Source organism: Onychomys torridus, chromosome 9 (assembly GCF_903995425.1).
Source record: "Onychomys torridus chromosome 9, mOncTor1.1, whole genome shotgun sequence".
NCBI lineage: Eukaryota > Metazoa > Chordata > Mammalia > Rodentia > Cricetidae > Onychomys > Onychomys torridus.
Window position 1 is genome coordinate 47,657,869 of NC_050451.1, and position 27,091 is coordinate 47,684,959.

General features: G+C 43.3%; 1 protein-coding gene across 1 annotated transcript in view; it reads right to left on the reverse strand.

The window, feature by feature from the left end:
- LOC118590743 overlaps positions 1–21,260 on the reverse strand; it is a 121,935-nt gene extending 100,675 nt beyond the window's left edge. The window contains exons 1-3 of the mRNA XM_036198510.1: positions 20,876–21,260; positions 20,506–20,585; positions 18,464–18,573 (exon numbers count right to left, since the gene is read on the reverse strand). Coding sequence (XP_036054403.1) covers positions 18,464–18,573; positions 20,506–20,585; positions 20,876–21,260 — 575 coding nt within the window. The remainder of the gene's footprint in view (positions 1–18,463; positions 18,574–20,505; positions 20,586–20,875) is intronic.
- Between the last annotated feature and the right edge of the window lie 5,831 nt (positions 21,261–27,091).

Sequence of the window (27,091 nt, forward strand, 5' to 3'; positions counted from 1 at the left end):
AAAAATAATAGCAACTCTTATGAATTTTTTAAAAAGCATCTAATTGGGGCTTGCTTACAGTTTTAGAGGTTTAATCCATTATCCTATGGCAGGGAGCATGGCAGCATGCAGGCAGACATGATGCTGGAGAGGTAGCTGAGAGTTCTGCATCTGGATTGGTAGGCAGCAGAAAGAGACATGGTTGTCTCCCTAGTGTGTTTCCATTTTGTCAGGAACAGCATGTCTGCCACTTTGGTGTTAAATGAGTATCTAGATAAATCATTTAACTCTGTGTGGCTGCTACTTGGTGGGGATGAAGGCAGGGAGTGTGATTGTGTGCGACGGATGAAGCATAAAGTACTGGGCCATGACTTAAGCTAACAAAGAGCTCTGACATGTGCAGTAGTATCCTGCAGCTGAAGTTTTCTCCGGTCCTGCCCAGCCCCACAGACCCTGTAGCTGCTTACAAAATAATCACTCCGCAGCTTATATTAATTTAAACTGGTCAGCCATTAGCTTAGGCCTGCCACTGACTAGCTCTTACATTTAAACTCAGCCCATATCTGTTAATCTATATGTCACCACGTGTTCTATGGCTTTACCTGTGTGTTACCACATGCCGCTCCCTGGATGGTTGGATGGCATCTACTTACTCAGCCTTCCTCTACCCAGAAATCTCCTCTCTGCTTATCCCGCCTATACTTCCTGCCTGGCTACTGGCCAATCAGCATTTTATTTATCAACCAATAAGAGCAACACATTCATAGCATGTAGAACATCCCACATCAGTATCCTGACCCAGAGGACCCTGAAACTGGACCCTCAAGATGACCACGGTTGACATACGACCCAGAGCCAACCAGGAAACACCACAGCAGCTGGAAGCAGAGCCCACCAAAACATACACACATAAATACCTCAGTCCTCTTTGTTTAATAAGCAAGATTGCTTACCACCTCCCAGAGCCTGTGTTGTTTGGTTCTGTGTCTATTCACCCCCTCCCCCGGGATCAGAGACAGTGGGACCCCAGCTGCAGAGCAAGCAATAATTGTGTTCTTAATGAGGACTCCAAACCAGGAACTGGAGAAATGGGAAAGAGTCAGTACCCCAACATGGTTGAGTGCATTTCGCCAGAGGCTGTTGTCATTATCATCATCACTGGTGAATAGAAATGTATTGTTCTGTCCTTTCAGCAAAGTGAACTATCTGCTCACTGAGAATGGAGTAGTCATAGACAGAGCAATCCTGGATTGTATAGATAACATGTAGACTGGGCCTGTTTTCTTGTCTCATCAGAAACTTGGGCAGTTTAAGATAGTCACTCATTCCAGTTGGACAAATAGTTCTGTCTTCTTTGTAATCTATTGGCAATTGTCTCTCTAGTGGGTTCCAATTGTCAGCGACAGCTTGTCGGCCACTTTGGCATCAACTGTGGATCTAGATAAACCATTTTATAACCCCTTCCTTATCAGTGACACTTCTTTTTGGAAACTCCAGCTCTAGCCTTGAAATACTTTCATGAAATTCCTCAGTCAGCCTCAGCTGAAATATAGTTGGAGATAGCTTGTGCAGGTTTTTGCCAATGATGTCATCGTCTTGGTCATGGAAAGAGGAGAACTGGAAGGGAAGCAGGGCAGAGAGATAGACAGAAATCAAGTAACTAACTGGAAACTTGGGCATATGCTTTATATATAGACAAAGCCATTGAATTTCATGTTGACATGACGATATTTTGCCTCAGGTACTATAGGATACATTGACAGAGCAAAATAGTCCTTCAATTATATATATATATATATATATATATATATATATATATATATATATATATATATATATATATATATATATATATTTAACTCACAGGAACTGTACAAAACATGTTCTCAGCCGTATTTTACGTATTTTACACAGGCATTGGCAGGGTCCATTCTCATGCCCACCTGTCCAGCTGCACTGCCTTTGAAGATTGCCTTAAGCACTGAGTGGCTCCTTTACAATCACGGGCACACTGCAAGTACTACCTCATTCACTGTCTCAGGCTCGTAATACCTCCATCCCTTTACAAGGAAACCGAGTCATGAAGCTGTTTGACATTACCCAAGTCACATCCAATAGTGAGGATCAGTCACGACATAAAACTTTTCCAAGCTGTCGTGTGAAAGAGTAAGCTTTCTTGGTGACTCTGCGAAGTAGGCTTTAAGGACACTGGATTCCCTCGGACTGTTTGGGGTATTTCTCAGTGATGGCCTGATGGAGAGAAGAACCCAGTTAGAGAAGTCAGTGTTGGGAGGCTCCAGGTTGAATACTGGCTTCATCATCTCCACCTTCCCTGGAGTCAGCAGATTAGACTGCTAGGAGCCTGAAGTCCTGAAAACCATGGTCCATACCCTTTCCAACTAAGTCTTCCCAGAATCAAACTTGGACCTACCCAATCTAGCAGTCAGTAGCTGCCTTTGTTGTGGTCGTGAGACAAAATGCATTGCTTTGGTAGGGCTATTGGGAGGAGTTAGGGGAAACTTAGAGGAGGTGGAGAAAGGGAGAAAAACAAGATCAGGGAACTTAGTGGGAAGTCTGTCAATAGAAGAAGAGGAGGGCATGTGGACCATTAGGGTGGGGAAGAAGGAAGTGTGCCTTATAGAAGGGAAATGGGTAGGGTGGTAAACAGAAAGGGAATTGGTCTCTACAGGAAGGAGCTCTAGGGATGGTTGCTGGCACAGGCAGGAAATGAAAAGAGACTGGATGAAGAGAGGAAGGAGAAGGTGGAGAAGGCAGGTTTCGTAGAGAGCCCAGGGGTCGAGGAAGCTTTCTGGTCATCCTTTTTAGAAGGCACAGCTCAAATCTGTGAGCAGCTGAGCTTGTGGCAAATGTGGCAGTTATCTCCTAGGTGACCTCACCCATGACATAGTTCACATTATGATGCGTTCACACTCTTCCTCTGGTACAGAGAGCACCAGGCTAGTCAAGCCAGGGGCTGGGTGTAAGGGTGTGTGTGTACTGAGCAAGAATGGGTTACTGACAATGGTTCTGCTCCTGGGATCACATGGATATTGGCAGTCTGCTGGCCGAGACTGGACCCAAGCATGGCATATGTCCACGTGTTTGAGGCCTTCGGGAGCTTTCCTGGACCTTGAAAGACCTGGATCTGGAACAAGCCAGTACCCCACTTTGACTATGCATTTTCCAGGGCCTTGGAAATTTCCATCACTTGGAAATGTGGAAATGAAAAAGGATTTCAGAGAAATAACCTTGTCCATTATGATAACACTGCATACCATGAGGGAGCTATAGTAGTTAGGCTTCTTCATCGTTTTATCTTACTTATTTAATTTATATTCATTAATCTTTAGTTCCTTTTTTTAGTTCCTGTTTTTCTTTTTTAATTTGAGGATTTCATTGTAATTGGAAGTCCTGCTCAGCCACTTGGTACCTCAGCTGTTTATAAAATAATCACTCAGAAGCTTATATTAATTATAACTACTTGGTCATTAGCTCAGGCTTATTACTGACTATCTCTTATACTCAATTTAACTCATATTTCTTATCTATGTGGCTCAGTACCTTTTCTCAGTTCTGCCTTGTCACCTTGCTTCTTCATGTCTAGCTGGCGACTCCTGACTCAGCCCTTCTCTTCCCAGAATTCTCTCCTTCTGCTTTCCCCACCTATACTTTCTGCCTGGCTATTGGCCAATTTTATTAAACCAGTGTAAAAAAGCAATATCCCACAGCATTTCATAGTTGAGTGCAATCTATTTTTATTCTTTCTACCCCCTTTCTCCCTGACTAGCTCCTCACTGGTCCCCCAACCACCCATCTCAAATTCATTATTTCTTAAAGAGTTATTTTTATGTAAATATACATGCACACATAAAACATACTGAGCCTAATTAATGTTGACCTTATTCATCTGTATTTAGAGCTGACCCCTTAGGATTGGGGTTTCTCCCCAGAAAGAGAAAGGAAGAAAGGAAAAAAGGAAGGAAGGAAGGAAGGAAGGAAGGAAGGAAGGAAGGAAAAAAGAAAGGAAGGAAAAAAGAAAGGAAGGAAAAAAGAAAGGAAGGAAAAAAGAAAGGAAGGAAAGAAAAGCTGGTTCTCTCTTAGTAACCACTGAGTGCCTGTAGATCTTCATTTAGGGCTTAGGCCTTTTGAAATTTTTCTCCATCCATGTTGCATATCAGTTGGTGTTGTCTTATTCAGCAAACATATTCTTATTAGTTGATGGGAGCGACTATCCTGTCTTGTCCAGAAGAACCTGTTATTCAGTAATCATCCTGGTCCTCAGGCTTATAAAATCTCTCTGCCCCTTCTTCAAGTTTCCTGAACCTTCGGCCTAGGATTGGATTACAGATGTCTCATTTGGAGCTGGGAACCCTACAATGACTTATTCTCTGCATTTTGACTCATCATGGATCACCCTAGTGGTCTTCATCTGTTGCAGAAAAGTAACTACTTTGATGAGATGTGAGAACTACACTCGCCTATGGTTATGAGGATGGACATTCGGAAGACAGTTGAAAACTATAATACTTCAGTAATATGGTAGTACTAGGTTGCCTCTAGGAACTCTGATCTCTGTAGCCTTGGATTCTTACCTAGGTTTACAACACTGGGTGTGAGTTCCTCCCATTAAGTGGACTTTAGGCCCAGCAAGACAACTGTTGGTTGCCCCCAAGATTACAAGTGCCACTGTAGCACTACTGGGGGATAGCTGACTTGTCCCATCATTTCTAGGCTTCTCAGGCTTCTCAGCTGCAGAGAGTTGTTAGTAGCTTTCCTCCCCTTTGCTGCATGCGTGAAACTGCCCAAGCTGTCAGGGAGGTCAGTTCCAGCTTAACTTCACCCCCCGTGACAGAAATGGGTAATGTCTTTCCAGTAGAATCCTCTCTTCATGTTCTGGCAGACAACCGAGAGCATTCGTAATTACCTGTATTATTTGGAGGGGCCCCGGGACCCTCCTGACCAACAACTCAAAGGGATCTGTCCCTATCTAACAATGGGGATTTTTGTTAGATCCATGACTAGTTGGTGGTGGGAGGATATTATCCTGTCTTGTATAGTAACTGCATTAAAACTGTGTATATGTATATGTAGGTATATGTATGTGTATATGTGTGTTTATGTGACACATACACACACAAGCTATTTATAGTGATATGGTGATATAGTATGTGTGTGTGCTTATGAGACACACACACAAGCTATTTACATGGTGATATAGTGTATGTGTGTTTAAACAAGCTTATAAAATGGTAAGTTACCCTAAAGCTTTCCCAAACATACTTAACGTTATTTATCCCTGCTTCGTCTCTCTGCCTATCACTCCTTCTACTTTCAGTGAAGCACTCACGTGCATTTTTTCCCTTTTCCCCTTCATTGTACCTGTGTCTTGCTGTCTCCATGTCTAGATCTCCCTCTTCCCTCTCCCTAAAAGTAGTCTGTAGTTGGAGAGCTTCTCTCCAGCCCCCGCCAAGCCCTATTAGTCCAACAACCCATTTATAAAATAAACACACAGACATTCATATTATTTAAACTGCTTGGCCATTAGCTCAGGCCTACCATTGTCTAGCTCTTACTCTTATATTTAGCCCATTTCTATTAATCTATACTTGGCCACGTGGCTTGTGGCTTACCGGTGTCTTTACATATTGCTTCTCGTGGCAGCGACTGGTAGTGTCTCCCCCCAGCCTTCCTGTCCCCCTCCTCCTCTTCCTTGTCCCGTCTACCCTATCCTTTCTGCCTGGCTACTGGCCAATCAGCACTTTATTTATACAGAGTGATATTCACAGCAGTAGTCGATTTCTATCTTCTTCTCTTCTATGATTTTCCCAGGCTATAGACTTAAACCTAAAGATTTGGAGCTAGGATCCACAAATAAGGGAGCACATGCCTTGTCTGTCTCTCTAAGTCTTGGTTACCTCACTCAGTACAGTCTTTCCCAGTTCCATCCATTACCTGGATTTCATATTTATTTGCATTTACATTGTTTCCTTTGCTATAGAGAAGCTTTTTAGCTTTATGACATCTCATCTGTCAATTGTTGGAACTAATTTCTAAACAAATGGAGCACTCTACAGCAAGTCCTTTTCTGTACCTATACCATGTAGGGCAATACCTACACTTTCTTTGTGGTTACAGGTTCCATGCCGAGGTCTTTGATCTGTTTGGAGTTGATTTTATGCAGGGTGATCTCTGTGGGTCTAATTTCATTCTTCTACATGTAGACATCCAGTTTTCCCAGGACCATTTGCTGGAGATGCTGTATTTTCCCCAACGTGTGTTTTTGTCATGTTGATGGTTGTAATTAGATATGCTTAAGCCTGGAACTTTTATTCTGTTACATGGTTCTTTACATGTTTATTTTGTGCCAATACCAGTTTTATTACTATGGCTCTGTAATATTGTGTGGTAATTCCACTAGAGAACACTTACACCCTTAAAACCAAATAGAAAGTCTGTATTGCCAGCTGGTGACTGCATGGGGAAGTCACCCAAATCATGCAGCCCCTAGCCTCACCATTCTTTGCCTTTTATACACAAAAAAGAACCACATCCTAGTTGATACACTTAGGTGAGCAAGTACAGTTGACAAGAAGCGAAACTACAGAAGTGGAAAGGCAGGACTAGTATACTTAGAGACTTTCTCAGATCCTGGAAATGTGGGCTAGGTCTTTGATGGATTAAGTCTTTGTTTCCATTTTGGCAGATGTTGGGGCCTATATGTTGGGTTCTAAGATGAGAATGGTGCTTCCAACATGGCTTCAGTTGTGTTAAGGTCTCAAGGCCTGTTAGAATATAACTGGAAATCTGATGTGGTAATCCCTCCAACATTGTTATTTTCCTCCAAGATTGCTGTAGCTATCTGGGGTCTTTTGTCTTTCATATGAAATTTAGAATTTTTTTCTATTTCTGTGAAGAATGTCTTTCTACTTGCTTCTTTGATTTCTCTTTGTCTCCTTTTTCAATTGATATTTTTTCTTTATTCTTAAGAATGTCATGCATGCATACAATAAAATAAGATCATATCTACCCAATATTCTCCCCTCCAACTTTCCCAATGTCCCCTCCCACACATCCCCCTTTCAACTTCATATGTTGTTGTTGTTTTGTTTTTTAATAACCCAACTGGTGCTGCCAATGTGTACATGGGTATGGTGTCATCTGCGGAGCATGGGAAATCCCCCAGTGGCCACACCTTCAAAAGAGAATGATTTGCTCTCCAACAGTTATTACCTGCCAGTAGCTCCTCAGGAAGGGGTGAGACCTGAGAAGTCTCTCCTCCTCCCATTTAGCTGGTTTATCCTTGTACAGATCTTATGCAGGTCATCGGGAAAACAGCATCCCACAGCTCTCCTCCACTGTCCAACTCTTGCATTCTTTCTCCATTGTCTTGCTGGATGCTCCCTGAGCCTTGGTGGGTGGAGGCAGTGTTGATAGAGCTGTCCAGTTTAGGGTTTAGGTTAAGTTTTTACTTGTTATGCAGCTCTGCATTGACTGCTACCCAGAGGGAAGAGAAGTTCTCTGACCAGAGTTGAGAACAGACCAAGTTTATAGGCATAAAGATATTTACAGAGAAATTTCACAGCACCACCTCTTGGCAAAAGAACATTAGCAGATTCTACCCCAAGGCCTAGGGCCTTGGTAGCCATGGGCTTCTAATCAGGGTTGCAGTACTGGGTATGAAATGTCCCTCCTGTCAATCAGTCTTCAAATCAGAAAGAAGTTAGTTGTCCCATAGTTGTTATTGCCACTATTGCATTAAATGAGAGGATTTTGCCTGCAGATCAGTATTTTGACACCTGAGGTCCAGCACTGTATGAGTCAATTGCTGTCTTTTCTTCCCTAGCAGTCTGCATGGCACCTTTCGGCACTATGAAATCTAGCCAGCAAGAAAGAGGAGTCCTGGTGGATCTGAGGCCGATTTCTGTATGTCCTGTAGCCAAAGTCTGTGGTGTCTTCAGCAATAGGGTCTTACCCTGTAGTTGTGGGAGTTAACTGAGAAAAGTGACCATGGCCTGTGTTGTTTTGGAGACTTGGCCTCTCTGACCATAACTCACAGGGTGGTATCCCATGCTCTGCACTGCAATTTTAATAAGCCATTTATTCTAGAAGCATTGTTTTCCACACAAACTCTTTTAAAGGATATTATGAAATTAACTTACTAACTAGTTGGTGTCCATCAGGCCTTTATAAATAACCTTAGTTCTGGTGAACCCACCCACCACTCCTTCTGCCGCTTCTCCCTACCCTCAACCCTACTTAGTCTGTTAACCATTGGTGCCCCCCCTTTCTTTCATGTCATCTCTCCAATGTACTTTCAATTGGGTTGTGAGAAGTAGGCTTCCAGATGGCTTTTCATACACCTTCCTTTGGGTTAGTCCTCCTCTCCATCCCTTGACTTCCTCCATCCTCCCTGGCCCTCCTCACGAACCTTTGCACACCCACTGTTCTACCTCTCTACTTTCATTTGCCTTATAATCTGTTCCCCTTTCTCCGCTGCCATATCTTTCCAGCTTTCTGGCTCCAACTTGTGCTTGAACTTAAAAACACAAGATAGGGTTGGGGATTACCTCAGTGGTAGAGTGCTTGCCTAGCAAGCACAAGGCCTTGGGTTCGATCTTCAGCTCAGGAAATTTTTTAAAAAATTAAAAAAAAAAACACAAAAGATTTGAAAGTAGACTCTCCATGTAAGAGAGAGTATGTTTCTTTCTAGGCCTGAGTTGCCTCGCCCAGTGCAGTGTTTTTTCCAGTTCTGACATTTATCTGTAATTTTCATGATTTCATTTTTCCTTTACAATTGTGTCCATTGTATGTGTGTATGACATTTTTCTTTCTTTTTTTGCTTTTTGTTTGCTTGTTTTTTTGTTTTTTCGAGACAAGGTTTCTCTGTGTAGTTTTGGTGCCTTTCCTGAATCTCACTCTGTAGCCCAGGCTAGCCTCGACCTCACAGAGATCCGCCTGGCCCTGCCTCCCGAGTGCTGGTATTAATGGCGTGTGCCACTACCGCCCGGCAACATTTTTCTTATTCACACATCTATTGACGGCCATCTAGATTGATCCCGCTTCCTCACTATTGCTAACAATGGCAGCGAACTGCGCAAATGTCTCTGAAGTAGACTATAGAGTCCTTTGGATGTTTTCCCAAGAGCGCACCATGTGGCAATTCTCTATCAATTTTTTTTTTTTTTTTTTGAGAACCCTCCAGACTGATTTCCAAAGTGGCTGAACTAGTGTGTACTCAGTGTAACTCTTCTCCTCACACCCATGCCAGGATTGATTGGCACTTGTATTCCAGGTGATGACCGTTCTGACTGACGGGAGATGGCTGTATATTCTAGACAGCGGTCCTCTGTCAGATGAACGGCGGGCAAAGACTGTCTCCTGTTCTGAGGACTGCCGGTCCCCTCGCTGTTTCCTTTGCCACTCTGCTGTTTGTCCACTGTTGGCCTCACTCACTGAGCTTTGTCCCAATCAGAAAGTCCTGACCTGTTCCCCTAAGAGGAAGAGCACCCTGCTTTTTCCTCTGGCAGTTTCAGGATAGCAGGTCTTATGTGAGATCCTTGATCCAAATGGCGTTGAGTTTTGTGCAGGGTGGAAGGCAAGGGTCTCACTCGTCTCACTGTCTGTATGCTGAAATCCAGTTTTCCCTGGACCGTTTTTTGAAAACACCATGTTTTCTTCATTGTGTATTTTGGCATCTTTGTCAAAATCCGATAACTGTAGTTGCATGGCCTCATATCTGGGTTCGTATTCATAATCCATTGATCTATGTCTGTTTCGTGCCAATATCATGCCGTTTTTATGATGATGGCTTGGAAGTACAATCTGAAATCAGGTATGATGACAGCCCTGCAGTACTCTTTTTGTTCAGGATTGCTTTGGCCATCTTGATTTGTGTGTGTGTGTGTGTGTGTGTGTGCCTCCCTATAAATTGTTGGATCATTTTTTTCTATGTCTGTAAGAAATGGTGTTGGGTTTGATTTGGATTGTGTTGAATCTGTAGCTTGCTTTTGATAAGATAGCTATTTTTACTCTTTTAATTCTTCCTAGCCACATGCAAAGTCATTTTATTTCAAATGCATATATATGATCATATTTAAACTGTAATTTTCAGACATGTCATCAAAATTAATTTCTCGACCTTTTCCTACTCATCCTCTTTATTTTAAAACATTGAATTTGAAGTCTCACCCTTGACCAGTACAGCTTTTTTTTTGTTTTGTTTTGGGTTTTTTTTGTTTGTTTTTGTTTTTTTTGTTTTTTTTTTTTTTCAAGACAGGGTTTCTCTGTAGCTTTGGAGCCTGTCTTAGACTAGCTTTGTAGACCAGGCTGGCCTCAAACTCACAGAGATCCACCTGCCTCTGCCTCCCGAGTGCTAGGATTACAGGTGTGTGCCACCTCCACCGGGCCTGACCAGTGCATCTTTCAGCCTTCAACAAAGAAGCTTCTTTTTGCAATAGATGGTGATTGTTTTAGAAATGCACAACTGCATGGTATGCAAAGAATAAGAGCCGATGGACTACTCGGGCCTAAAAGGGACATCTATATCATATCCTCTTCCTTAAGCTCAGATACCATCATGTAATAGGGGCCAGAAAGATTGTAGGAGCCGGAAGTAACAGGAGTCTGCAGTAAAATGGTATTTACTGGACATGACAGAGCTATCACACCCACGAACTCACTGCACACCAGACCTGCTCAAGATCAAGCCAGTCAAAATCCCTCCCCTAGCTGCGAAGCTACTAGCTGTTGATGACCCTGAGGGAAGAAGAGTCAGCTTTCTTCAGGAATGTAGTCAGTGAGAGGCGACCACATGCCAGTAGGTGGTTCTACACACCCGTGCATATACAGGCAGCACTAACTGCACTCAATGTGTTTTTGTAAATTGAGAGTGTGTGAAGTTGGGAGGGAAGTGATAGTGTGGGCAGATATGGGAGAGAGTAGGTTTTATCAAAACACATTATAAGTTTGTATGAAATTCTCAAACCATTAAAAAATAAAAATGTGAAGCATTGGATTTAAGGTAACTTCCTAGTTGAACTGATCCCTAGCCAGCCTCTTTTACATGTTTCTCTTCCTCTCGTGTTTCTTGTTCCCATTTCTCTCAGCCCCATAGTTTGTGCCTCCCTTACTAGTGAATATTTACTGGGATCCATTTTTTGCCCATGATAAGACATATAGTCTATGTTCTACATACATGGGCTTGTTTGAAAGATGATTTTGAGGGGCTGGAGAGATGGCTCAGCAGTTAAGAGCACTGACTGTTCTTCCAGAGGTCCTGAGTTCAATTCCCAGCAACCACATGGTGGCTCACAACCATCTGTAATGAGATCTGGCGCCCTCTTCTGTATACATAATAAATCAATCAATCTTAGAAGAAAGATGTTTTTGAATTCTCATATTTAAAACACACATTTCAGACTAATTCACAGCATTGCACTGCTTTATGTGCAGTACATGTAACCGTGAAATATCTGTGATTTTAGTTCCCCTGTATTAGGGCTGCAGTTGAATGAATTTCTCCATGAAGTTCAGAAACACACATATGTCCCCTGCTCAAATTCATGTGTTGTAATTCCCTATATTTTAAAATATCCTTAGTTCCCCTCCTTCCATTCTCATGTCATTTATCTCATCCATAAACACTCACATATTTATATTTACATTTGCTTCCATTGCTGCCCACATGGACGTGAAGAAACAATTTGTTCTTGCTCGGTTTTGGAGGAGTTAGTTGCTTTGGGTGAGATGAATCAGCAGTAAGGTTTTAAATTGTATTCACTCGTTGATTGGATTAAATGTTTATGTTAAGTTTTTTAAGATTAAAAATCGTATTAGTTCTTTGGTAGTTTTGTTCAAAAAGTTTTGATCATACTCACTCCTGTGGTGGTTTGAATAGGTATGGCCCACATAGACCATGTGTTTAAGCGCTTGGTACATAGGGAGTGGTACTATAAGATGTAGAACTCTCAGCTCGTTCTCTAGCACATTGTCTGCATGCATTCCTCCATGCCTCTTGCCATGATGATAATAGACTAAACCTCTGAAACTGTAAGGCAGCCCCAATTAAATGTTTTCCTTTATAAGAGTTGCTGTGGTCATGGTGTCTCTTCACAGCAACAGAAACCTAACTAATACAGCTCCCCTCCCCCAAGCTCTTAGGTATTTTATATAAAATTACATATAATTCCTTTTGGGGTGTGTGTGTGTGTGTGTGTGTGTGTGTGTGTGTGTGTGTGTCTATGAATGTGGGTATTGAGACTGAAGACAGAGTCTCTCACTGAACCTATAACTCAGCACTTTTAGCTGGTCTGGCTTCAGGTGACCCCAGGGTATTGTGTTGTGTCTGCCCAGTGCTGGGGTTGCAGGTGCACAGCGCTGCACGTGCCCAGCTGTGTCCATCAGAGTTGAGAATTGAGCTCCACTGCTCATGTTTGGGAAACAGGCACTTTGCCATTGAGCTGTCCCCATAGATCCAGAGGCTGACTCTCTCGCTCACTTGCAGGTCATATGACCCTGACCCTAACCTCTTTTAAGTATTTTCTTAATTATTATCTTTATGAATCTTATATGAAGCAGTGGGTATCATTTGATCATTTATCATTTAATAGGTAGAATTTTCTGGTGTTTACCTGCCCTACAATCCTCTGATTTTCATGGCAATGTTGTTTCTGGACCTACCTTAGTTTAGAAGAAATTCTTACCCACTATTGCCTGTTGTGGGGATTAACAAGGCAACTCCATGTAGTTAAAAGGTTTATTTGGGGGTAATTTACAGACAGTAAAGGGGTTAGCTATAGGATCCACAAGAGGTGAGGTGCAGTCCAGTGGGGTTCTCTGGAGAACTCTGCTCCATCTACCATCCAGCATCCAGGATCACTAGGAACCAAGAGGGCCAGCACATCCAGATCTCGGGTCTTAAGGGCTCCCATCTCGGCCATGCCCTAGGAGCAGGTCATAGGTAGGTGTGGCAGTTACCAGAAGCCTCACTAGGGGCAGTACTTCCAGGTCAAAGCTGGAACAGCTACCCACTACAATTGCCTCAAGTATCATTCCCTCCGTTTTCTGGCATTCTACTACACATACAATAGGTGTTTTCTAGTTTCCTGACTCTTCTTTGCTACTCTGTTTTGATTTTTTTTTCCTGCTAATTCTTCAAATATCAGAAATTTCATGTAACTTCTTTGGTCTCAGTGAGTTTTTCTAGTCCACGTGCTATTTGCTCATTGGCCATGAAAAGTTCCTTTCATTTCTTATATGATGGTTGGAAGTTACCAGTGATAGTTCGTATTGCCGAGTAGACAGGATCTAGAATCCCGAATAATACGAAGCCTCCGGGAGAATGTATGTGGCACTATCTAGATTAGGTTAGACTCTACTAAAGCCTGTGAGGGAACATGTAGATTAGGTTACTCTCTGGGCACACCTGTGCAGTCACCTGTCGGGCAAGTGCTCTAGCACTGAGTTACATCCTGAATCCCAATAATTGGTTTAATATATGCACATTGATGCAGTGTCTCTTGTGTAACTTTTTTTCCTAATTGTGTCTTTTCGGGAAGAGCTTGTTTTTATATTTAATGTATGTTAGTTCATAGTTAGGCAAGTTTTTTTACTTTTAATATCCATGTTTTTCTATTTTTTTCTTAAATTAGCTAGAAACTTGATATGATTGATCTTTTCATCTAACTGGTCTGAGTGTATTTTTCTATCTTATTCTGGCTAAGATTTCATTGGCTACCACTATAATTTGATTTCCTTGTGTCTACTTTCAATTTAATTCATTTTGTAGCATCTGTATTTTAATATAAAAGCATAATTGTTTTCCTTTTGTCGATGTTACATGATGTTAATTTTCCTCTATGCAATTATTATACTTCACACAGAGTCACACAAACTTCATTTTAAAACCCCTTTATTTAAAAATATTTTACAATTCCTAAGAATTCTTTATTCACCATTACTTTATATAAAGGTATATGATTAAATCTCTGTACCTAAAAAACTTGTATTTATGTCTTGGTGCCAGTTTCTAGATTTACCTCCTAGGGTTTGAGAGATGAAACTTTGATTTCTATTTTTCTCAGTTTTTGTTTTTTCTCTTGCAAGCTGACAGGTCACTTCAGGCTTCTGTGATTGCTAAGTAGCTTTTTTGCTACAGCTTCTGTTTTTGCCCTGGTGACCTCCATCTTTTATTATCATAAGGGGGAACAGAAAGAAAAGGGGGAATCACCCAATACAGAATATTCTCATGATTCCAAAGGTTATTCTTAGAAAATCACCAATGTATTCTTCATCATCTTTAACTAAACACAGGAACTATCCCAGACTTAACACCAAAGCAAACATAATCTATTTTTATTATTAATGATTATGCAATCTTTTGAGCACTTGACCCAAAGGCTAGCAACATGCAATTTCACAAAGAAAGGTAAAAATAAGAACAATGGTCAATGTACCAGACAGTCATTTTCTTCTCACATAGCCTGTTCCGACCTCAAGACCCCTGCAGGCACCTAAGTTCCTCCTCAGCCCTCTGCAAACACCAAACCCTGTGATTGGTGGGCCACAATGACCTCAGACAAGAGATCTGTCCCGGCAAGTCAGCAACTTCTGTCCTTCTTATCCCAACAGTTCCAAGGAAGACCTGATCTAATTCTCAAAGCTTCTATGAGAGGAAGCTCACCTTTTCTGGCAGCTCTTTTAAATCTAGGAACCCAATAAAACTTGCAGCAGTCACTGCAACCATTGCCACATTGTCTCCACACTCCTTCAGGAGGAATCAAAATATCTGGATTAAAGTTGCCATCTCCCTTTCTTGGTGGAGACTACTACTTTCCTCCTATTCTAGATTCCCACACTTCTAGTTTGTCATCCCATCTATAAGAGGACCAGCTGGACGTTGGTGCCACATGCCTTTAATCCCAGCACTCAGGAGGCAGAGGCAGGCGGATTTCTGTGAGTTCAAGGCCAGCCTGGTCTACAGAGTGAGTTCCAGGAAAGGCACAAAGCTACACAGAGAAACCCTGTCTCAAAAAACCAAAAAAAAAAAAAAAAGGACCCTAAGAAAGAGATAGGGATCGCCCAGTGACAGAAATGGATGAGATCTACATGAGCAAATGGGCGGTAGAGGGGTAATGGAGGGCAAGGGTGGGGGGGGGGAGCGAGCTTAGGGGAGCAGGAGGTCCAAGCTGGATCAGGAACAAAGTGAGAGAACAAGGAAAGAGACACTGTGATACAGGAAGACCCCATGGGAATAGGAAGAAACAAAGTGCTAGAGAGGTCCCCAGAAATCCACAAAGATACCTCCACTATAGACTACTGGCAGTGGTTGAGAGAAAGCCTGAGCTGACCTGCTCTGGTGATAGGATGGCCAAATACCCTGTCATGATAGAACTCTCATCCAGTGACTGGTGGAAGCAGATGCAGAGATCCACCTCCGGGCCCCAGGTGGAGCTCTGGGAGTCCAACCGGCGAGAGAGAGGACGGATTATATGAGCAAGAGATATTGAGACCATGATTTTCTCAGTTTCTAAGATGTGCTTTGACATTGACTGTGGTCTGTCATGACCTGGAGAAGAATGTATGACCTGCTGCTGACACAGGAAGTCAACGATCTGGTGGAGCTCTGTCCTTGCTGGTTTCCATCCTCTCCTTCTTTCCACTGAAGGGAAGTTGAAATGCCCAGTGAAAATAGCAGTTTCTTCTTATTTCCACTTTTATTTTTTTCATAGTTTTTCCCTCAAAAAAAATTGACACACTGTATTCTTTCAATACAAATAAAAAGGTTATGTTTTCTTCCTTCAGTACTGACCCATCATCAGTAAAAAGTAACACTCCTCTTAACTTGTTTAGAAACCTGTAGTCTAAAATTGATTCAGTTATTAATAATTTATTTGCAAGTGAAACATTTATTTTATACATGTGATGGCTACATGGGAAGCATGCAACTCTTGATGATCATCTTGTCCCAGGTGTTAGACTTTAGCTTTGTAGACAGTAACATCATGTTGGGGTCCTGGAGTTACTTGGGAACTTCCGGGTTCCCCTCACTGCAGGTTTCCCTGGAGAGAAGAAAACAGGGTTATACAGGAGCTCATAGGGATCTGGATTGCAATGATTTGGACCTGGTTTAAACTGGGCCTCTGAATTTCCTTTTTGTACTGAATGTTTCCACAGTGGAGCTATCACATGACATCAGAAGTGTAATGAAGTTAAAAGCAAATGGGTTGTGTATAGTCGAGTATCTCTACCTTCCCCATGGAGCGCTAGCCAGCCTCAAGAGAGCGCATGGTTAGAAAACCCTCAAGGAGAAGTTGAAGAGGTGGCTGGTGCATCCCTCCTGTTAGGATTCTGGTGTTACTGGTGATCAGTGTCCAGGGTGGGATGTTTCCATGTTCTCAGCCAAGCAGTTGAAATGTGTGTGCATTATAGATTGCAAACCCAGCAGGGAGACATTGAAAGCAAAACCACGGAACATGCCAATGGCCACCAAGTAAAGTGACCCGGGGGCCGGGACTATTGCTTGGTTCTTGCTTTTAATGAGATTTGAGGGAAGGTGGTATGTGGTTACTTCTTTTTACAATTGGTAACGGTTAATGCAGACACACTCATAACGGGTCAAAGTGCCACATATGAGTAACTCAATGCTCATCTGGGGTCATCTATCATAGATTTCCCTATCTCCAGGGAACAAGGAGCATCATGGAAGAGAGTATAGAAAGAACATAAGAACCATTGGATGGGGAGGAGAGCTGTGAAGTGCCAGCTTCTGAGCATGACCTGGTTACTGTCCACATTAACTCACAGCTGTTATGGTTCCTACACAGAGCCTTACAAGATCAAGCCAGTCAAAATTCAGCCCGGGTGTGTGGAGGGCCCCTTTGCCCCACCATCAGTGGAAGAGCTATTGGCTGTTGATGGCTGCTGGAGGAGGGAGAGAGAATAATTCTCCTTTGGGGACATGACTGCTGTTAGAGTCCCATGCCACGGTGAATGGTCTCTCTGCTCCTGACCATGGATATGATTGACTAGCTGGTTTCAGATTCCATCTTGACTTCCCCACAGTGGTGAAGTATAACTGACTTGGAAGCTGAGGAAACCCTTTCTTGCTTAGCTGCTTTTTCTCAGGAAATTTTATCACAGCAACAGAATGAACCTAGAGCAGCAATTGGTGTGAAGGGCCTGTGCCGTGACAAACCTGATCACATTGTTTTTCCCTAGGAACGTGGAAGAGCCTGGAACTAAGCTATTCCTCCCGCTTGCTTGCCTTACTAGATCCTGAGGGTATACCCCGCTTATAGGAAAGATGCAATCTTAATGCATATTTAATGAAAGAATGGGTCTGTTGACATCTCACCAAGAAATGAATAAAAGAAGAAAACCTCATAATGAGTTTTAGAGAATCTATACTATGCAATTAATGTAAAAGAAAAAAATCCAGCAAATGTTACAAGTTGACATGGGGCAAACTGTCCCATTGGGTATGACTTTCTCTTTCCCTTTATTACAGAATGTAAGACCCTCCAGGGCGAAGAATGTTACATGGAGGACAGTTAGGTCTCTTCCAGCCACAGCCACATTGTTCTGGAACTCCAGATTAATTACTTCTTAAAGATCTATAACTCCTGGATCTAATATTCATTGGGGTATTGTGTGTGCCAACAGAAGAGCATTGTCCCCAGTTTTATAATGATGAACAAGCATGTGGAACTTGTTGAGCATCTGTAGCGTGGACAAGTGCAGCCTCTGATCTGAAATGTGCAGGAGTGGCAGGGTTTCTCTGGGTAGCTCTGGCTGTCCTGAAACTTGCTTTATATAGAGAGCAAGCTGGCCTCAAACTCACAAAGATCCGCCTGCCTCTGCCTCCCGAGTGCTGGGATTAAAGGCACGGGCCACCACACCTAGCTCACCCCTGTGCTTCTTATCTCGATGAAGTTGTTATGAAATGGCCTGGCAGATTCAAACTGTAGCCCTTCCACACGTTGTGTGTCTGCCCATGCACACCAGGTTGTACTCTATGAAAGCGGAAGTAGTGTGAGGGTCTGAGCTTCCTGACTTGCCAATGGGGGTAAGCTTTTATCTTACCCTCTCCTTTCTCCATGCCAAAACTGTTATTTGATATTTAAAAAAAAAAAATGTTCTTGACCACCGACAACTCAGGCTATCCTGAGGTATTTTTCTGACAGACCTGACTTTTTTTAGGTTTCCAACTCCATCTTTATATAAGCCAGTGTTAGTGATGTCAACCCAAATCCACAAGGTGATGCCTCCATTTCTTGAGGCCTTTCAGTGTGACAGACACCACTGAGGGAAATCATCAAGGTGACTTATTTGCCCCTCCTAACCAGCTCCAGACCACAGGCAAGTCTCCAGTTATGACAAGATTACTGTGTCATCACACTAGTTCCCAGCCAAACCAAGTGGTAAACTGAGTCCAGAATGAAACCCCAGCAGGCCTGGCCCTCCGCCCTGTCTTTTCAGATGGCACCTCCACTGCTGCTGTACGTACTGAATGAAGGCATCAGGCTTAGCCAGGGCTTGAGTCTCTTCCACTTCATGGTTCCCAGTCTGTGTTTCTGGGTGCTGCTCCCCTGGTATCTGAGGAAACAGTGAACAGGATCCATGGCCAGTTGTAGGTCCCTCAGTGTATCCAGTAAAAGCTAGACCATTAGCTTGACAGTTAGCAGTAAAATCTTCATGAAGAGCACTGGTTTCACTCACATCTCTGAGATACATTTCAGGTATGGTCAGATAGAGGGGGGAAAAGCCAGTGAGGAAATGGATACAGTGATGCTCTGAAAGGCATGCTGGCTATGACACACACACACACACACACCTGTGTCAGTCTGTTTGGAAGGCACAGCCTTGACACTGCCAAACCTCAAGTATGGCGGGTAAACCCTCCCATGGCGGAAGACTGTCTCATCCAGTCCGGTGGAGGGTGGCTGACTTTGTGCTGGGGATAAGAGAATAAGGAGCTATTGAACTGAAATGTTAGGGGAAGTTGGGTCCCCTAATGAAGGAAACAAAGGTGAACAGGGTTCTCAGAGAAAAGTCTGGAAAGAGGAAGAGCCAGGCGTAGAGATAAGGTGGGGTAATGGGGGGCTGTATATCAGAGTGGGATGGGTTGGCTGGGGACAGGCTGAAGGCTACAGAGCCGGCAGGACAGGACGGGGGTCAAGACAGGTAGGAAGAACAGGGAGAAAGGGTAGGAGTGGAAAATTAGCTTTGATATATAAAACACTAGGAAGCCACTTTGTCATCTTTCTGGAAGACTCTCCAAACCTCTCCGGTAAAAGCAGAGAGGGACTTTGCCTGGGGCAGTCACCTTCCAGGTCACCTCATGTTCCGTTGTGCCTGACAGACACCGTGAAGCACCATTGCCTCCCTCTTCGTCCAGTGCATCAACCTGACCAGCCAGGCAAGAGGCTCCTGTGTCTAGTCTAAGAGTGATCAGGGCAAGTGGCAAATAAAAGCAATGGAGTTGTAACTTCAGTGTGTGCTTGGGATAACAAGAGCATCTCCCTTCAGATGGTAAAGCAAGGGACTGAGGAAACTTCCTGGGACCTGGAGGAGCTTCCCTGAACCAGGAACTAGGAAAAGAGTCAGTGCCCCATGAGCACATCTTCCGAAGGCCTCGCATACCATTTACAGCACTGAGGAGACTCGGGCAATTGAAGAGATGATTCTTCCGGTTTATCAAGCAGGAGGAATCCACAGACCACGGTCTGCTCAGAAAGCCACACCAGCCTTTAATTTTTAACACAAATGTGACCGTATTCAAACCAGTTTTCTCATAGACAAGTTGGTGGGTCTTGTCTTATTCAGGGATGCCATTTCAGTCATTTAACTGGTGGGTGTAATATGCCTCAGTTTGGGGTCATTATCTGCTGCATCTGGAACTGTCTGCTGTCTGCCGTTCCTGTACTGTGCTGCTCTCCTCTCAGCACAAGCTGTTCCCCAGATGTACAGAAGTGCCTTATGGGAAGCATTTTCTTCTCCCCTGTCAGTTATACCTCCTTTGTAAACGTCTGGCTGACTGCCCTGGGTTTACAGTCCAGATACACTCTCAGAGCACACCCCTCCTCTTGAGACAACACAATACTTTACAACTACAATATGTTCATTGGGCCTGAACGTTGCATAATTAACTCATTCGACAGGAACGCTTTTCTCTGCGACACCCGTGCCTGTGTGTGTTTGAAGTGCTCTAATTGAATACCTGACTCCTTCATTGCCTGTCTTCTCCTTGGCTCTCTTGGGAAGTACTTTAAGCCTTTACTGATGTCCTCACACAATTGCTAGCGTTTGTCACTACATCATTAGCCACTAGGAAAAGAACTTACTCCACAGTATTTCCATTTCATGGCAAGGAAACCGAGTCATGAAATGGCTGAAGATTATCCTCCCAATGGAGCCTAATCCTCAGCTGACCCCAGAACTCAGACTCAGGCCCGGCTGGCTCCTGCTCCTCCTAGCTGTCACCCGGAGCACTGCAGAGCTCCCTCGTGCTCACTAAGCCAAGCTTACCAAGGCTGAGGGGGCCCAGCTGTTTCCTCCAGTTCCAGGCTCTGTATCTGAAGACTTCTTCAATTCCTGAAGGATTTTCGGAAAGACATTCAGAACCCATGTGTAGATCTCTCCAAAGGAGGCTTTCTGATGACTGTGGAAAACCTTTCCTGGGATTCTGATTTCTCTAAACCCTCCGGGTGGTTTCTGGGTTACTACCGGATTCAGTGAGAGGAGAAGCCAATACAGAAATCAGGAGATGAGATCCAGGCCATCAGCTGACTACATTGCTTTCCCTGTGCTCACACGATGGGCTGCTAGGAAAACAGTCTTGGCATTTCTGAAGTGAACCATTTGCAAGGATTCCTTGTCTGAGGCTTTAGACTTACCCAGTCTGGCTGTGGGTAGCCAGCTTCTTGATAGGAAAGAGAGACTAGGCAACTATCCAGCGGTGCTCTTTTAGGAGAGGTAGTCATGAAGGCAGACAAACAGGAAGAGGGTTCAAAGAGAGCAGGGTGTTTAGAGAAAAGTTTGTCTACACAGGAGGAGCTGGGCATAGCCATGATTAAGGTGGGGAAGTAGGAAGTGTTCTTCAGGGCAGGGAAAGAGGTAGGGTAGAAAACAGACAGAGGATTAGACTGAAACATAGGCCGAGGGGTGGGCAGCTGAGAAGGGATGAGGTGAATGCTGGTTGGAAAACTAGAGGGCTGCTGGTAAGCCTCACGGGGGAGAGGATTGCGTAGACTTCCCAAAATTCTTGGATGCTTCTTTCTCATCTTCTCAGAACTCTGCCAAGAAAGCCCTTACTTTACTAATGGCACTTAGTGACTGAGCTTGGCTGGGCCTGCTGTGGCAGTTATGTCACAGGCCAGCCTCATTCCATGACAGAATGTCCATTGTGAAGTGCACACACACCCCTCTGTTCCCCCCTCCCCAGTACATCAGCCCCACCTCCCAGAGAACTGGGCTCAGGGTCGAAGTGGAAGAGTGACCCTGGCAAATAGCACTGAGCGGGCGGCTGTAACTTTAGTCTTCACTGGTTAATGGTTTCCTTCAGTGGTGTAGACTAGTCAGATACCTGGGCTAGGTCCATGTGCCTGGGTCCTCAAACAGGAACTAGGAAAATGTGCAGATGTTGGTTTAAGTGCCTTTTTAAAGGGTTTTCATGTTACATAATAGAACAAATAGAAATCATTAGAGATCTTTTTGTGGGTGTGTCCCTTTTTAAACCATACTTCTCTCTCTGCCTCATGCCTCATGTCAATAGATCAGATGTAAGCTCTTAGCTACTGCTCCAGCATCATGCCCGCCTGCCTACCTGCTGCCATGCTACCCCCACCATGATGGTCATGGACTCATTCAACTCTTCTGTAAGTTGCCTTGGTCATGGTGTCTCTTCCCAGTAACTAAAACAAATGTAGTATCAGAAAGTGCTGGTCTTGCTGTGGCAGGCCTGATTGTGCTTGGTTTCTGTGGCGAACCAGCCCCCACTTTTACAACTCAGGGTACGCGAGCAGGGAGATGTGAGAAATGTTAGATGGAGAGACCTAGATGATGAAAGGAGAGACAGAAACACAGGGCAGTCTCGGAAGGACCTGGGTCAAAACCCAGCAGCCCAGAACTTCATTCCAAAGGGCTTTTTATAACAATGCCAGTGGGAGGGGCAAAAGGACCTCCCCTTTGCTAGATACAGCCAAGTGTAGACCCTTCCAAACACCTGGTACCCATAGTCCAATCATCCCCTTACGCAATCCTGCTGGGTAAAGCCACTAGGAAACCTCAGCGGGCTCCAATAGGTTTCAAAGCAAGGAGAAGACTTGGGCACTTTAGACTAGAATACAGATTAAACATGGTAATTAGGGCTTAATGGTGCATCCAGTAGGATCTTGGAAGACAATATTGCCAAGAGCAATGTGGACCCTGGAGCCCCAGCTCAAGGGGTTTCAGAGGGAAACAATATTTGCAAACTGGGCTAGAGACCATTCTTGTGATAGTTTGGCAAGGAATGTGGCAGCTATCTGCCCTTGTCCCAAGAATCTGCCTGAAGCTAGACGGAAGAGCTTTGGACTCATTTCTTTGGTAGAGGAGATTCCAAGACATCCTAATATTGACTGTGGCATGTGGTTATTAGTGATCGGTCTTATGCTGGTCTACAGGAAAAAAGAACAAGTCGGGCAAAATAAATACAAAATGTATAGTTTTAGGCGAGATGGAGAACCGGGAAATTTAATGTTAGAGCTAAGGCTTGTGCTAAAAGAGATGAGCAGAAACGGAATAAAGAGAGTGTTGCCCTCAGGGCCGGTCCCCATCCAGTTAATTCTGCACCTTGTGAAATGAAAAGGCCTAAGGAATTATCTGTCAACAGCAAACCAAAGCTTCTGCAAAGTCATCCAAGGAAGGGGTCGGATGCCATCCCAGGTGCACAGCAGAACTTGACAGCATTGGGCAACCTGGTTCTGGCTTTAGAGTCAGGAAGGACACACAAATAAAGGACTTTGGAAACCTTCATCCAGGTTTAAGGGTAGCTGCTGGGCCCTGGTGTGTGGATGAGGAGGTCTTGCACTGAAGTCCTGAGAAGCCATGAAAGTGGAGCTTGGCTGTGTGCTGGAGACTCTAAGATGTTAGAGATGCCAGCGCTGAGCAACAGCCGCCCAAGAGTGCTGCACACCGGGGTGGAACCTGCACGGGGGAGTTTATGTTTCAGTCGTTAAATCTGGGAGTGCAGAGCTATGGAAGCCCTCTCACAGCAGGCATGGAAGTTAAGCTTTAGAGGTTTTCCTACTTTGTTTCAGCCTTGCTTTGGCCCGGTGTCTCCTCACTGTGCTCCTTTTCCTCCCTTTTATATGGTAATGTATATTCTGTACCACTGTGTGTTGGAAGTATGTAATTGGTCTTTGGTTTTATATGGGGTTACAGTTAAGAGACTGGGTCCCTGAACAGACCTTGAGTCCCTGAACAATCTTTGCACTTTTCAATTGCTGAGACTGAAAGAATATGGGAACTTTTTAAGTTGGGCAAAAGTCATTTTGCATTATGGCTACATGCTTATAGAGGCCAGGGAATGGAATGTGGCTCTTAGGGTGGGCTCATATATTTGAACACTTAGTTTTCAGTTGGTGGAACTATTTGGGAAGGATAAGAGGTGTGTCTTTGTTGGAAAATGTGTGTTGGCAGGTGGCAGGTTTTGACATTTCAAAAGGCCTATGCCATACAAGTTCTGTGTGTGTGTGTCTCCTCTCCTCTCCTCTCCTCTCCCCTCCCCTCTTCTCTCTCTCTCTCTCTCTCTCTCTCTCTCTCTCTCTCTCTCTCTTTCTCTCTCTCTCCTTAGTGTTGTGGATCAGATGTAAGCTTTCAGCTACTATTCCAGTACCATGTTCTCTGCTCATGGACTCTGACCCTCTGGAACTGTAAGCCCATTAAACATTTTTTCTAGAAAATAAAAAAAAAAAAAGAATAAAACTTTATTTTTGAGTGGGTGGTGGTGGCACACTCGGGAGGCAGAGGCAGGCAGATCTCTGTGAGTTCCAGGCCAGCCTGGGCTACAGAGCGAGTTCCAGGACAGGCTCCAAAGCTACACAACGAAATCCTGTCTCCAAAAACCAAAAACCAAAACAAAACAAAAACAAAAACTTTATTTTTGGTAGACTGGAAGCTGCCCAGAGTTATGAGCCCTGAGTAAAATCCAGTTGGGTTTAAAAATAACTTTATTGTACTTCTGTTTGCTGACAATGACTTGCGCCATTTATTATATGTATCTCAGGTACTATTTCAGAGTTCTGTCGATGGCCTCCTAGCACTGGGGTGACGCTTTCCTTACTGCCTGGAAGAAAGGAATTAAGAGCATGTCAGTTTCTCTAAGCCAAACATTTGATAAGGAATATATTAAGCACAATCCCAGGCGATACATAAGCAGTGGTCTCTTAAGGAAGTCATATGTGTTCATGAATTTTGATTGTTTTATTCTTCACTAACCTTTTAATACATAAAATACATTACGGCAAAGAAGAAGTTTCTGATGAGATAGCTACAGAAGAGATTCAAAATGGATGACTACATTGCTACTCCCATGTGTAGTTACAATAAGAAAGGTGTTTATGCCAGGCGCGGTGGCGCACGCCTTTAATCCCAGCACTCAGAGGCAGAGGCAGGCCTATTTCTGTGAGTTCCAGGACAGCCAGGGGTGTTACACAGAGAAACTCTGTCTTAAAAAACAACAAACAAAAAAAATATATTTATTTCAAAAGTAATTTTCCATCCATGACTTTTTAATTAAAAATTCAAACTTTATTATAAAAAAAAAGTTATACACACACACAAATCACATGCCTAAATTAACTGTACTCAAGGACTATACAACTCAGTAGCCATGCAGAATGAAAACTATAATTCCACAAGAAGCAATATAAATTTATGATTTAAAACTCTCTTTACTGTTACATAGTATATAGTATCTTACAGTGATTATTTTCAATGTGTATCTTTTATGATTAAAAATTCCTGAGGAGCCAGGCATGTTGGCTCATGCCTTTAATTCCAGCATGCAGGAGGAAGAGGCAGGGGGAGTTCTGTATGTCCCAGGCCACCCTGGTCTACATAGTGAGAAATCCTGTCTCAAAATAGAAAATTCCTGGAAAAATATAAGCAACATAGAGACCAAATAGAACAGGTAAGATAAATAAAATATAAATTAAGGAAATGTAGAGTTGGGATAATGGCTCAGTGGTTAAGAACACTGGCTGCTCTTGTGTAGGACCTGAGTTCAGTTCCCAGCACCTACATTGTGTGGCTCACAGCCACTTGTAATTCCAGTTCCAGGGGATCTTTTAGTCTTTGCAGGCACTAGATATGCACATGGTACACATGCATATATGCAGACACTCAGACATACAGATAAACTAGAGATAAACAAATCTTCAAATACTAAGAGTGAACTTTATGATATTAACAGGACAACAGATTTTTAATCCTATTGACTGTAACTGTAGAAAAGTAAGTATTTATGTAAGAAAAGCAAACAATAATGGGAGCATACACATTGACAACATCCACTTAGGCAAACACATTTTATTTTTAAAGATTATTTTTTTAAATGTATTCATCTTTGTGTGTGCATATATGTATGCATGTACATATGCATTTTGGGTGCCTGTGGAGGTCAGAAGAGGGTGAGGGATTCCCTGGAGCTGGAGTCAGGTGGTTGTAAGTCCCCTAATGTGTGTGGGTGCTAGGAGCTGAACCCCTTCAAGTGCAGCAACTGCTCTTAACCTGTGAACCATCTCTCCATTCCCTAAACTACTTAAGATGAAAAAGTGTATCTGAGATGATTTTTTTTTTAGTTATAGGTAATACAGATAATGCAAAACAGAGATTATTTTACATGAGATTTCACAAAAAATGGGATTTAATTTTTAAGGGAAATGATCTTACATTTCTGTTTGATTGTAAGATCATATTCGCAGTGAGTGTAAGGGTTATGTGTATCTGAGTTGCCTTTTCTGTCCCTTTCCAGATTTTTGACTACTGAATCTGAAGAAGTCGGCTAGGATAATTGCTTGTGGTTTAATGTGAAATGGTTCCCCACAGGCTTGCATGTTTGAACACTTGTTTCCTGGCTGGTGGTGCTGTTTGGGAAGGTTGTGGAACTTTGAGGAGGTGGAGCTCTCTGGAGGAAGGGAGCTCTGGAGCTGGCCTGTGGGCATTATCCTGAGCATGCCTGTATGCAAAGACTTCACCTCTCACCCTGAGCATGCCTGTACACAGACTACACCTCATACCCCTGAGCATGCCTGTACACAGACTACACCTCCCACCCCTGAGCATGCCTGTACACAGACTTCACCTCATACCCCTGAGCATGCCTGTACACAGACTACACCTCCCACCCCTGATCATGCCTGTACACAGACTACACCTCCCATCCACCCCCACCCCTTCCTTTGCCACTACTCTGTCTTGTCACTGGCTACTAGCCTTCTCTGCCAGCTGCCATGTGTCCCAGCCATGATGTAATGATCCTCTAGAAAGATAAGCCAGAATAAATGCTTTTTTCTCTAGGTTAGGTATTTTATCATAGCAAGGAGAAAAGTAAGTAATATACTTTTCAACTAAGTACTTCCAAATCTATTGAACCTACTTCAATAAAAAAAAAAAAAAATTACCTGGATAGGAAACAATAGATAATGTCTCAGAAGAGGAAAGTTAGGGGAGGTATTTTCAACTAGTCCAGGGTCACACTGGCTGAACTGATTTTAAAACCCTCTGGTTTATAGTTAGTAGACTTGTGGTGTTGGTAGTAGTTGAGCAGAGAGAAGCAGGTGGTTAAACACGTCTGGTCAGTTAACTATTCTGTGATTTTTGCTGAGGTGAGCGATCTATTATGTGAAAGCTTTGAACACATATAATCTCATTTTTTTAATGTCCATTTCCAATTCTTTCTGGGAAAATGTAGTTGATGCTAGTTGTGATGGAAAATACCTAGAACTTATTTCCATGAAGACAAAACTTACCTAGTGAGGTGTGGCATGCTAGAAAGCTTTAGACTTTTGTGATAGTTTTGTGATAGACCTGTGATCATCACCTAAGATGGCTTCAGAGGTTGATTTGTGTT